Source organism: Bombyx mandarina, chromosome 10 (genome assembly GCF_030267445.1).
Source record: "Bombyx mandarina strain Sakado chromosome 10, ASM3026744v2".
Classification (NCBI taxonomy): Eukaryota; Metazoa; Arthropoda; class Insecta; order Lepidoptera; family Bombycidae; genus Bombyx; species Bombyx mandarina.
The window spans coordinates 5,805,408-5,818,249 of NC_143217.1; the positions used below are offsets into that span (position 1 = coordinate 5,805,408).

General features: G+C 35.7%; 1 protein-coding gene across 4 annotated transcripts in view; it reads left to right on the forward strand.

Annotated features, from left to right (window-relative positions):
• The window catches only part of LOC114248713 (uncharacterized), a 254,874-nt gene that overhangs the window by 171,300 nt on the left and 70,732 nt on the right, over nucleotides 1-12,842 (forward strand). For all 4 annotated transcript variants that reach the window (XM_089730304.1, XM_089730303.1, XM_089730306.1 and 1 more), the window contains one exon: nucleotides 3,625-3,921. In XM_089730304.1, the coding sequence (XP_089586430.1) occupies nucleotides 3,681-3,921 (241 nt within the window). In that variant the 5' untranslated portion in view covers nucleotides 3,625-3,680. The remainder of the gene's footprint in view (nucleotides 1-3,624; nucleotides 3,922-12,842) is intronic.

Below are 12,842 nucleotides of genomic sequence, written 5' to 3' on the forward strand. Positions count from 1 at the left end.
CTTCAAACCGAAACGCATTACTGCTTCACGGCAGAAATAGGCAGGGTGGTGGTACCTACCCGCGCGGACTCACAAGAGGTCCTACCACCAGTAACGCTTAAGTAAAGCTTAAGCGTCCATACCTGTATAAAACAATAAGTTATTAAAATAATAAACATGAAATTACCGCAAAGTTGTTTTAAAGTTTACGAATCGCGAAGGAAATATTTTGCACGATTTCCTTCTGTCTGGCCAAACTGAAAACAACACCTACAAATTCGCAAAGCAAATTTTGACGCTTATTTGCTTAATCACAAAAAAAAATCTAATTTCCGAACTCGCAAACACATCGATAAATCATTTGTGCCTACTGAAATACGGTTCTGTGAATTACTATAATATAGGCAGCCCTTCAACAATGGTACATGAATGAATAAGTTTTTATCTATACTTAATATTATGAAGCTGAAGAGTTTGTTTGTTTGGTTGAACGTGTTAATCTCAGGAACTACTGGTCCGATTTGAAAAATTCTTTCAGTATTAGATCGCCAATTTATTAAAGAAGACTGACTATAGTCTATATAACATCAATGCTAAGACTAATACGAGCAGAGCACTACTAAATAATGTTTCAAAATCGTTTTTTTTTCTTTTTGAGAGCTTCCGCTGCTTGCTCTACGGAAACGGTTAAAGTTTGGCTAAAATAATGTTTGACAGAATTGTTCGCCTTTCAAAGTTCTAAAAAGAAGTCCGCGACAGCATATATCTATATTTTAAGATTGGTTCACTATAACCTATTTTATAATGCTAACCAAATTTGTTCTAAAATTGTTTTGTGAAGGTGTTTTTATAAATATGATATTAATGCCTGTCCAAATAAATACGTTATTCATTACAAGTATTTAACATCGCAGCAAAATAATGATCAAGCGCGTAATGATGATGTACAAGGCGCCGGCAGGTCGGTGCGCGGCGACACACAATAAGAAGAAGAACAAGAAACACCCAAATCACTTGAAGATAGGCTCTTTGAAAATTGTAGATTTTTCTGGATTTCTCCAGGATCCCATCATTAAATCATGATCCTGATTATTACAGGACTATTCGGGAAGTCCAACCTTTCGAACAACAACAAAAAAAGAAAATAGAATTATCAGAATCGGTTCAAGCATTTTCGACAAGTCGGTGAACATAAATAGATTAAAAAATGGTGGTCGAATTGATAGCTTCCTCTTTTGAAGTCGGTTAAAAAGCTTTCGGTAAGCTAAGACTTTGGGTTTTTTTTTAATTTTGGTATGTGGTATATTATTGAAAAATATTTTCGCCTTCTACGTAAATTGAGTCGCGAGCAAAAGCTAGTGAATAAATAAAACAGGTTTGTGATCGTGTCAATGTCACAAAGGTGTTTTTTAACAAACGATATCCATCGCCCACATTCCGACCTTAGATCCCTTTGTTCTGTCTTATAACATTACAACATCAAAGCGCCCTTACAATCTGACGTTTGTATCAAAAGAACATTTTTATAATATTATTATTACATACGGTTTCTGTGAGAATTTTGTTTCTATGGTACTCGTAAATTTAATGTTAATAAAATAATAAAAGTTATGATAAGATTGTCAGACGAGTTACAACCTTAAGACGTATGGTTTAAGTCCCAATTGCATTGGCGAAGATATGAATGATTTACAAGGAAGTTGTAACAGTAATGCAGTGAGTCGAGGAATCTCGGGACGCATTCACCTATCTCCTGATTAACGCCGGACAGGCAGCTATCATTAAAATTCAACCCATAAATTAATTTTATAGTTAAAATTATTATAATAGGTACATATTTATATATGAAGCTACCATTTTACAGTACTGGCCATTTGAAACGTAATTTATGAATGGTTGGCCATAAATTCAAAAATTGAATTCTATTTTAAAAGAATTTAATTATATTTTCAAGTTGAGTCATTTTTTTATTGATTAGTGTTTCGATTTCACCACATTCGTATGTTTTTCAACAATGTACGACTATAATCCGTCGCAGTAGTGGTATAACCTACCGTTACTGGGACGCGTGATGCTCCTGCTTTTAGTATGGTAGTATCATCAAGCCGTTACGAGTAGGACGTGCGACGCAGAGCACAGAAGGGTCTGGGCGTGAGCCCGCTTGGAGCCTCCGTCGGTGCAGATCTTGGTGGTAGTAGCAAGTGCTCCAACGAGGCCCTGGAGAACTGGCGTGGAGAAGAGTTTTGGGTGAAAAGTAGCTGCTCGCGAGTCGGTCGATCCTAAGCTCAACGATAGCTCTTATCTCGATGTGGCGTGTTTTTTTTTTTATAAGCCGACGTCTCACAACATTAGTGACGTTTACGGACTGCACACTACCAATTAACCCACTACTCGCTATTGATTTCAATGCTTCTGACATGGAAATTTTGATACTTACAAATGACCTCGTGGTCGCCCGAAAACTAAATCTAACAACGAATTAAAAAGCTATAGTTGAAGCTGACGGTACTCAATCTATTGCTTGATAAGCGACGTTAGCATCAAAACAATATTGGTCCATTTGCGTCAAATTTACAAGGTAAAAAAGCAATAAGGGAGTTTTTTTTTTTTTTATTGCTTAGATGGGTGGACGAGCTCACAGCCCACCTGGTGTTAAGTGGTTACTGGAGCCCATAGACATCCACAATGTAAATGCGCCACCCACCTTGAGATACAAGTTCTAAGGTCTCAAGTTTTTTTTTTTTTTATTGCTTAGATGGGTGGACGAGCTCACAGCCCGCCTGGTGTTATGTGGTTACTGGAGCCCATAGACATCCACAACGTAAATGCGCCACCCACCTTGAGATACAAGTTCTAAGGTCTCAAGTATAGTTACAACGGCTGCCCCACCCTTCAAACCGAAACGCATTACTGCTTCACGGCAGAAATAGGCAGGGTGGTGGTACCCACCCGCGCGGACTCACAAGAGGTCCTACCACCAGTAGTACCAGAGTACCGGATGAATTGAACTATCGCCAACGCGACGAACGCGTTAAGGCTTGCCTTGCAGTTTTTAACAAACACAGAAACAAAGACATTTGGAACCACATTGTCATCATGTTAGTTAGACTCTAGTTTAGTACCTGGCCAAAGTCCCAAACGAAAACTTACCCTTAAAATATCTGTTCCTGACTGTCTTAGTTGCAGTTGTAGCATTCAATTTAGAAGTAAGTCTAAGTGCTTTCGTCCAACTCTAAGTAAGTATTTATTGGGGCTACCAAGCATTATGACGTGAACGCCACCAACGTCGTTGAAATGAGATCAAACGCTTAACGATATCATTTAATAGCGGGCTATAATTTAAATCGAGCCTTGCAATAGAAACCGGGATTATGCCGGTACCCACCTATGCGGGTCCATAGTTTTTTTCCTACGTATTCTAGTAACCTCGAGGGGCTATTCTAGATTCACCGAGCCAGTAGGTGAGCTCACGAGGCTCAAACCGGGAGTTTCTAACACTGGCCCTAGCAAGAGCACTGCTTCGCCGAATCTACCACCGGACCACTGGGCTAAAGATCCATAGTACGCACAATATCCAGTTTCGTATGGAAACGAAATTTCTCTTAGAGGCTTTATGTGTAGATGATCCTTTTCTCTTTGTTGCAGAAGTGTGGAGTGCGGGCGGCGGGGCCGGCGGTGGGACAGCATGCGGTAGCACCGGCATGGAGCTGAAACACGAGGTGGCGTACCGCGGCGTGCTGCCCGGCCAGGTGAAGGCCGAGCCTGGCGTCAGTCACAACGGCCATCCGGTCAACGGACACGTCCGGGACTGGATGGCGGGGGGAGCTGCGGGCGGGGGCTCGCCCTCCCCAGGCGCGCCGGGACAACCGCAGCCCAGCAACGGATACTCGTCGCCACTATCCTCAGGCAGCTACGGTCCGTACAGCCCTAATGGAAAAATAGGTGAGCCGCAAAACAGCTTTGTATTTTGATTTTTACTGGTGGTAGGACCTCTTTCCGCCGTGAAGCAGTAATGCGTTTCGGTTTGAAGGGTGGGGCAGCCGTTGTAACTATACTTGAGATCTTAGAACTTATATCTCAAGGTGGGTGGCGCATTTACCGCGTAGATGTCCATGGGCTCCAGTTACCACTTAACATCAGGTGGGCTGTGAGCTCGTCCATCCATCTAAGCTATAAAAAAAAACCAAAACGATGGCAATTTGTCTAAAGTGAATGTCGTTACTGAGAGTGAACAGAAATTTGGTTTAACTCTAGAACAAAGGAGTGATATCCTCGTTTCAAAGCGCATGCGGGCTCAGTTTAACATAATGTTGCCGAACATGATTGTGTAACAGCGGGGAATCGGAACAACAACAGTAATCTCATACCGAATACACGACCCTCATGCTGACTCCAACAAAGAACTACAATAGTCCATTTCCCGACAGCCTTCAGGCCTTAATGATGGCCGTGGGTCAGGAAACTGGACACAGAGTATACGAGAACAATTATGCATTAAAGCAGCGATCTTCTTGACAATAATTACAGAATTTACAACTATTTAATACGCTTTTATTAGCTTCAGACGTATGTGTGTTAGTATGTAACGGAATCTTTGAACATAATTTTGACTCCCTTCAAAACGCCCGATTAACTCGAAATTTGGTATACTTATTAAGGACCGATGACAACACAAAATTAAAAAAAAAAATTAAAAAAATTGAAATTCAACTTAAGAAATGAAAAATAAATAATAGTTTAAAAAAACTAACAAAATACGCTTTTATAGAAAATCCAACAAAAAAATTTAAAATTTTTTTTAATAAATTTGAAATAAAAATAGTGTAAGAAGAAAATACTTTATTGTAAAAAAACTCTGGGGTGCATGGTATCAGTAGTTATAAATATTTTACGAACAGATAAATATGAGTAGCGGGGTTATTTTGATAATAACCTGAAAAGCACCGCAAGCTTTTTTTACACGATTTTTAATTCAAATTTATTAAAATTTAAATTTAATTTTTTAATTGAATTTTCTATAAAAGCATATTTTGTTATATTTTTTTAAATTATTATTTATTATTAGTTAATTGTGTAACCAAGTCAAATCAAAGCAAATCAAATCAAATTTTTACGTTACGTTTAAAATTTTTACGTTACAAGCAACGTTACATTAAATTATATAATATATCACACTTTTATTTTAAAGCTTGATACCAAAACCGATTATTGAAAGCATTAATAATAAAGTTTTAGGTCTTTTACACTTTAATTGCTAAACTTTTTTTTTTTGTATTAATAAAATACAAAATTTAAAACAAAAACAAAACACAAATATAACTTCAACAAAATAACATGAGAATATTACAAATTACAGTTCACCTAGTTTTAAATGGTTACCGGAGCCCGCAGACATCAGCAACCCGAATGGCGCCACCCAGCTTGAGACATGAGTTCTAAGTCTCAGTTTTATATGTAGTATTCAAACCGAAACGCCATTACTGCTTCACGGCACCTTACTGCTGCAGCCGTATGCGCTCACAAAACGCCCTACTACCAGTAAATATATTATAATAAATATGGACAATTAAAGATAACTCAAAAACTTCAGATCTTGATCAAATTTTAATGAGACGATACATCGCTTCACCTGGAAAAAAGATGTGTGGTGTCGTGGGACACCGGATAGGAACGAAGTTCCTTATTATAAAAATATTAATTTTAAATTCTATTCGAGGTATAAAGAAAATAAAAATTTCGCAACAAATCACACTCATTCGGTAACGTGCGAACTTATTGTGGTACACTTCATTCACGGTTGTTTCCATAAGAGTTAGTGTATTGCGCAAAAAAACGCTCTGAGGTCGTGGTCAAAAAAATATGTTATTTTTTGTACGTTATTACAAAGTTAAGTTGTACACTGTGCATTACTAATAAAAGTCTTACGTTACGGACGTTTTTTCCCGGTTAGGGTACCGCATCGTCCCATAAGGAACTTCGTTCCAAAAGTTCACACGGAAAAATATAGTCAAATTGAGAACCCCCTCTTTTTTTTGAAGTCGGCTAAAAATGAAGCGACATCGCTTCGAATAATAGGAACAATGAAAAACTTTTTAGTCAAGTAATCCGACGTTTCTAAACTGAAACACGAATATTAATTATCGTTGGAACTTGAACGAGGAAATTTCAGAACAACAAGCGTAATCACTAACTATTCTATAATGCGTGGAGCGGTAAAATGGTAAAAATAATAGTTTAAAAAAAATAAAAAACACGCTTTATATAAAATTCAACTAAAAAATAGAAAATAAATTTTAATAAATTTAAATTGAAAATAGTGTAAATATATATATATATTTTATTTTAAAAAAAGCGCGGGGTGCATGGTGTTATTAGTTATAAAGCGTGTTTTTTAGTTTTTTTTAAACTATTATTTATTTTTCATTTTTTAGTTGAAATTATTTTTTTTAAATTTTTTCTTTTTCATTTTTTTTTAAGATTGCATTGTCATCGGTCCTCGATAAATTACAAATTTTAAATGAAATCTGGCCGTTTAAAGTAGGTCAAAATCGCGTCTAAAGGAGTCAGTTACAAACATACAAACAAGTGAAGCTAATATAAAGCGTGTAAAAAAAATTCAAGCAATCGCGCTCCTCCTACAAATGTTTATACATACATCAGCACTTTGGTTTTTTTTCATTGCCTCGCGTTATCGTGCAAAGCGATAAATGAGGACATCGACCTAACGATTGCGTGGTTCAGATAACGAAGCCGACACGAGTTGATATTTAGGAATTTAAGGAAAATCCGATAACGCAACAGAGTTAATTACATTGATTAAAAAATTCGAAAAGAAAAAAGGAAATAATAAAAAATAAAGATGTGTGGTGTCGTGGGACGCCGGATAGGAACGAAGTTCCTTATTATAAAAATATTAATTTTAAGTTCTATTCGAGGTATAAAGAAAATAATTATTCGGATATAGTATATATTTTATCATGATTTTTTTTTTAAATAATTAAAAAAAATTATTTTTAAAAATAAAAAAAACTACTTTACAAAGTTATCAACTTTATTTTATTCACAATGATTTATAAAAAATATATAATAATAATATATAAAGAAACAGCTATTTATATTAATAATAATAATAACCGTCATCACGTAGACTGTACATTAGACACTGTATAGCCATAATACTAAGACTATACATAAATAATAAAAATCTTACGTTACGGACGTTTTTTCCCAGTTAGGGTACCCCTCCGCATCGTCCCATAAGGAACTTCGTTCCAACAAGCGGAAATTAGCTCCTTCGCTACCGTTCGCGCAATCTAGAATTTGTGAATAAAACCTATTATGGCGGCTCGTAAGTCGCTAACGTCAGACAGGAGATTTTCCATCACCCGTATTGGAAGTCAAATTAGCTGCGAGGCTGACTTCGAGGTACTACGCTAACGAATTTAAGGAAACAGCGACTGCTCGACTGAAAACACTCACACCAATGTATTATAACGTACAGTCATAATACATAGTAGTTTATAGGCAGCGGCTTGGCTCTGCCCCTGGCATTGCTAAAGTCCATGGGCGACGGTAACCACTCACCATCAGGTGGGCCGTATGCCCGTCTGCCAACAAAGCAAAAAAAAAAATTTGCATACAATATATTTTTAGGGATAACATCGATTAATTAATTGTTATGTAGTTATTTAACCCTTTTAGTGCTAAACTTATAATATTACGGGAATCGCTAAAGGATTTTTGAAAAGATACAATATACTTAGGTATACATACTTACACATAATCAAACTGCGTAATAATAGGTCTATCTATACCTACGTATAGCATTAATAAAGCATTAATGGACAGTCGATCTATCGAATGTTCGCGCTCAAAGACTTAAGACTATAATAAATAAATCCGACATAAATATAAGCCTTACAAAATACCCTGTGAGAAATCGTTTCCGTGCCAGTGCAAAATCGGTTCTGCCTTATAAGGCATATATTCTCTTATAAGAAGAATAACCAGAATGTTATGTATAAAGGGTAGAAATCACAAATATAGGTATACGTCTCTAATTCAGAACAATTTTAATGGTACAAATGTATGACAAACTTAGTTTTTTCTTCGGTTTTCGTAAAATGCTTATACGGTTCATACTAGGGTTTTTTATTTTAATTATTATTTTATTCGAAATGTCGGAAATAATAAACGCGTGAATTAACTGTAAAAGTAGTTTTAATTACATGACAAATATATAACCAAGTAACGTTCATTTTATAACGCACAACTAAAAAACCCTGACTTCGGTTAACGACCGGAAATTGACTTCATTATACCTAATTAATTAGTTAAGCCGATGACTCAAGATTATTTAAGAAATCTAGCAAGGCTCTTCGTGGCCGTTCAAGGTAAAATAAACGGCCTCAAAGCGAACACCGGTTAAATAAATCATTAAGACAAATTGTGTAGTAAGATAAAATTCTCGAACGCGAAAGTTTGTTGTTTTTATTAGAGAATTCTTCGCCTTCGTATTCTCGGCAGCCCAACGAGGCGCGGCCGAACCAAATAAAATAAAAAAAAAACAGTGCCATATCTCACAGGTCGTTTGGAAGCGCATCTTGGCGTCTCAAGAATTCTAATTTGATTTTTGAAAAGAAACAACGCAACGCACGCCGCATGCGTGGGACGATTTTTCTTGATTTACGTTTTGTTGAAGTTCGTATTTGGAAATTATGTTAGCAGAAATAAAAACGGTAGTTTTTTTTTACAAGTTTTTGTTATTAACGACGGCCTTCGTAATGGGGAATTGAAGTCGGCGTGTTGTGACAGCTACTGACATATAATATTATTTTGCGCATTACCATCCTAAAATAAAACGAGTCGAGACATAATCTTCAGTATCGCTAAACGGAATAATATCAATTAAAAAAGGCAGGTATAGTTAGTAAAATTAATATATCAAAATACTTAAGATTGTTATTTTTTGTTGTGATCCCTCTTGTATTCATCCAGATTAATTCTGCTTGGAATTAACCATGTCTTAAACATTGGTTAAATACAGGCGTTGCACGAATACATTTGATAATCTTGGATCTCAAGGTAGCGGCGGCTTGTTGTGGTATATTCAATTAACCGCACAGCACAGAAATATTTCTTTACTGGTGGTAGGACGTCTTATGAGTCCGCACGGGTAGGTACCACCACCCTGCCTATTTCTGCCGTGAAGCAGTAATGCGTTTCGGCTTGAAGGGTGGGGCAGCCGTTGTAACTATACTGAGATCTTAGAACTTATATCTCAAGGTGGGTGGCGTTGTAGATCTCCATGGGCCAGGTGGGCTGTGAGCTCGTCCACCCATCTAAGCCATAAAAAAAAAAGATAAACTAATTAATTTAAATAACGGAGTTAAGTGATCTCGGCGGTGAACCGAAAATAATATAATCTAAATTTATTATAATCTTTGTATATTATATAATTATAATCGCATAACTTTAGAAAGCCGGCAACAAATTGGATAATTCTTTTTTTGTTTTTTTTTATTGCTTAGATGGGTGGATTAGCTCACAGCCCAACTGGTGTTAAGTGGTTACTGGAACCCATAGACATCTACGACGTAAATGCACCACCCACCTTGAGATCTAAGTTCTAAGGTCTCAAGTATATTTATGCATATTTAAGAATGTTTGTTATAGTCAGGAGATGGTTCTTACGAAAAAAAAAATAGAAAATTGCGCGGAAAATTACAAAATTTAAGAAAACTTAACCACCATATTAAAATTTATAATCTAACCTTATGGCGTTTGACATAACATTGACGGAATGCGTGCTGCAAATATCAGATTTGTATAAAAGAAAAATCAATAAAATTAATCATGAATTTTAGTCCCCGAAGCGAAGCGAGGGCGTGTCGCTAGTTAGCTATAAAACAATCAAACTTATATGTAAATTACAGTATAATTTAAATATATTCTTGGCGTTTGAAATAACGAAATACTAGCTCTCTAAAAAATACTTTAAACTTTCAATTGGCATCGTTGCTGTATTGCAGAATATAAAAACGAATGTTGTTGCAGAGATATATTGAAAATTCAATGTCTTTGTTATTGCTTTATGTGTTATTTCTAGCGTATGGATCGTTTGTCTCGGTATATGATGAAAGATTTTACAGAGAAATCTAAATACGACGATGCAAATTCTCGCATCTTCCACTTTTATATTAAAAAGATGGAATTTTTCAAACATTCAAATGATTTTACGACAAGTACTAATTATTTTCTGAATAAATGAACAGCCATAATGTTTATTAAGTGTAGGGTTAATATAACGAGATTTTAGTTGGCTTTATTTAGCGCCAAGGAAAATTTTTAATATTTTCTGATAAAGAATTAGAACAGATATGACGCAAGGAGTCCTTTTTCACAAACACAAAACCTTGCGAAAAAATTACTTAAATCTTCTAGATGTCAGCTTCATATTTTATAATTTATGGTGAAGATTCAAATTACGCAAGATTTTGAGGCATTTTTTATCGTAATCTCAGTAGTTATAAATTATACCCTGTGAATTTTACGATTTATCTTTGTAATTAATCCACAGCCGTTCATACCGTCTTTCGGTAATTTATTTTTGTGAAAGTTAACTTCAAATCGATAAACGTCTAAATAATTTGGGGTGAAATGCTATTTTCATTGTATTTTCAACTTAATGTAAATTATTTGGTGACTAAAAATACGGATATTAATTGCATTATTCGCTCACTTACATAAGTCTTAAATCTCTTTTACAGGTGTAGGTCGTAATCTAAATCACAACGAGTAAGTGCCTATTTCTATGGATTCTGGTTTAACTGCTGGTACAGCGGTTCTATTTACATTATACAAAACAATTGAGGCTTCGATCTCACGTCTGAATGTTGGAGACGACACGTTTTGATGTCTACGAGCTCTAATAGCCACTTAAAACCAGGCGGACCGTGGCCTCGTTCACTAAAACAAAATGGCTAAACCAACTTAACTGTGTGAAAAGGATCTTCTAAAATTCATAATTAAAAAAAAAAAGCTGCACACACACAAAACAAAAGACGATCAACTTTACATAAATTATATGCCAGCAATGTGCCGTACTCATAAAAATCTCTGCCGAGTGACCTCGATGCATAAGTATATGCAGTCACCCCAGATCCATAATGAAAGATTAAATGATGACGTCATCACCGTCCTCGACACGACCTTATGTTCCATTGTGATCATTCGAAACAATGTACTTTTATATTCAATAGCAGAAAAAAAATGCTGTTTCTGTATTTACTGTCATGTAGGTCAATTAGTGAAGATGAATATATATACCACGAGCCGCTTCGAAGTTCTATTGTACCGATAGCAAATTTAAAACTGTTCTTTCCACGCTACGTTCGTAAGCGTCAAAAATCTCATCACCTATCAAAGAAAAATTGTTTAACTGACTCGCTTACTTACTTTACTGGTGGTAGGGTCTCCTGTGAGTCCGGTAGGTACCACCACCCTGCCTACTTCTGCCGTGAAGCAGTAATGCGTTTCGGCTTGAAGAACGGGGCAGCCGTTGTAACTATACTTGAGACCTTAGAACTTATATCTCAAGGTGGGTGGCGCATTTACGTCGTAGATGTCTATGGGCTCCAGTAACCACTTAACACCAGGTGGGCTGTGAGCTCGTCCACCCATCTAAGTAATAAAAAAAAAACTATTGAACTTTTGAAAAATTGCTAAATGTTTGAACACCAAGCTTATTGTTACATCTTGATTTGAATATCTCACGGATCAAACAACACTTTATATAGATCCCTCCCGTGCATGTGTACTGTTACTGAATTCCTTCCTAAGCGGCTGGACCGATTTTCATTGAAAATTTTGGTGTGTTCTACTGGAAATGGTTTAGGTTCAAAATTCGATCGACTACGGTTCGTATTGTTACAAATTAATTTAAAAAAAATTTGAATTTAAGACGTGTGTACAGAGGACGTTTGTCGGATTTGCTAGGTAGTTTAGTTTTACTAGTGGTCGCCCGGTAGTCGAAATTCGACTATAATTAATTGAAATTAAAAGTTTGTACACTATTTATTATGATTCTATTTTCAAAGACTATTATACTTCTATAGTCACAAATTTCGCCAAGACTACACTATAGAAAAATATTAATAAAGACAAACAATATTTAATCTATTCTCAATTTGACCACAGACGTCAAGAGGACTTTTTGGCGGGAACGCGAGGAGTGAAGTTGTGTGATTTGTTTTATTTTGTCTATTTAGTGTTTCTTCGGGTTTAAATGTGTAATAATGGTGGTTTATTAATTGTTTAATATCTGTGAAAGTGCACAAATGTGGAAAAATGAAACAAAGCCGCTGGACGTAACTTCTCGGGTTCCTCCAAAAAGTCCACTGAAAAAATCTTAGTAAATGAGCACCATTTTACTGAGATTATATTTCATCCCATTTCATTTCATTTAATTTCATCCCAGTTGATTAATGTCTCAAATTAGTCGTCTTCATTTCATTTCACTCCATAATATCATTTTTCATAAAAATATGAATATAAATTAAAATAAGACATGACTTAAAGGTCTCAGTTACCAGGTCATAAAATCCCTTAAAAAAAAAAGACGTCAAGAACTAAAAGTTTGACAATAAATAAATAGTATGCATGCGTGTGTGCGTCAAATACATGGTAGTGTGTGTAATGTTTTTTATTGATTTAATGTATTTTTTAGACATAATTTAAATAAATATTAACATTCTGCAATCCTCTATATTGTCTATAAGTGTGGGATGATTCATACTCCTCCGTCCGCGCAATTTTCGTAAAAAGGGATACAAAGTTTTTCCTTCACGTATTAATATATAGAT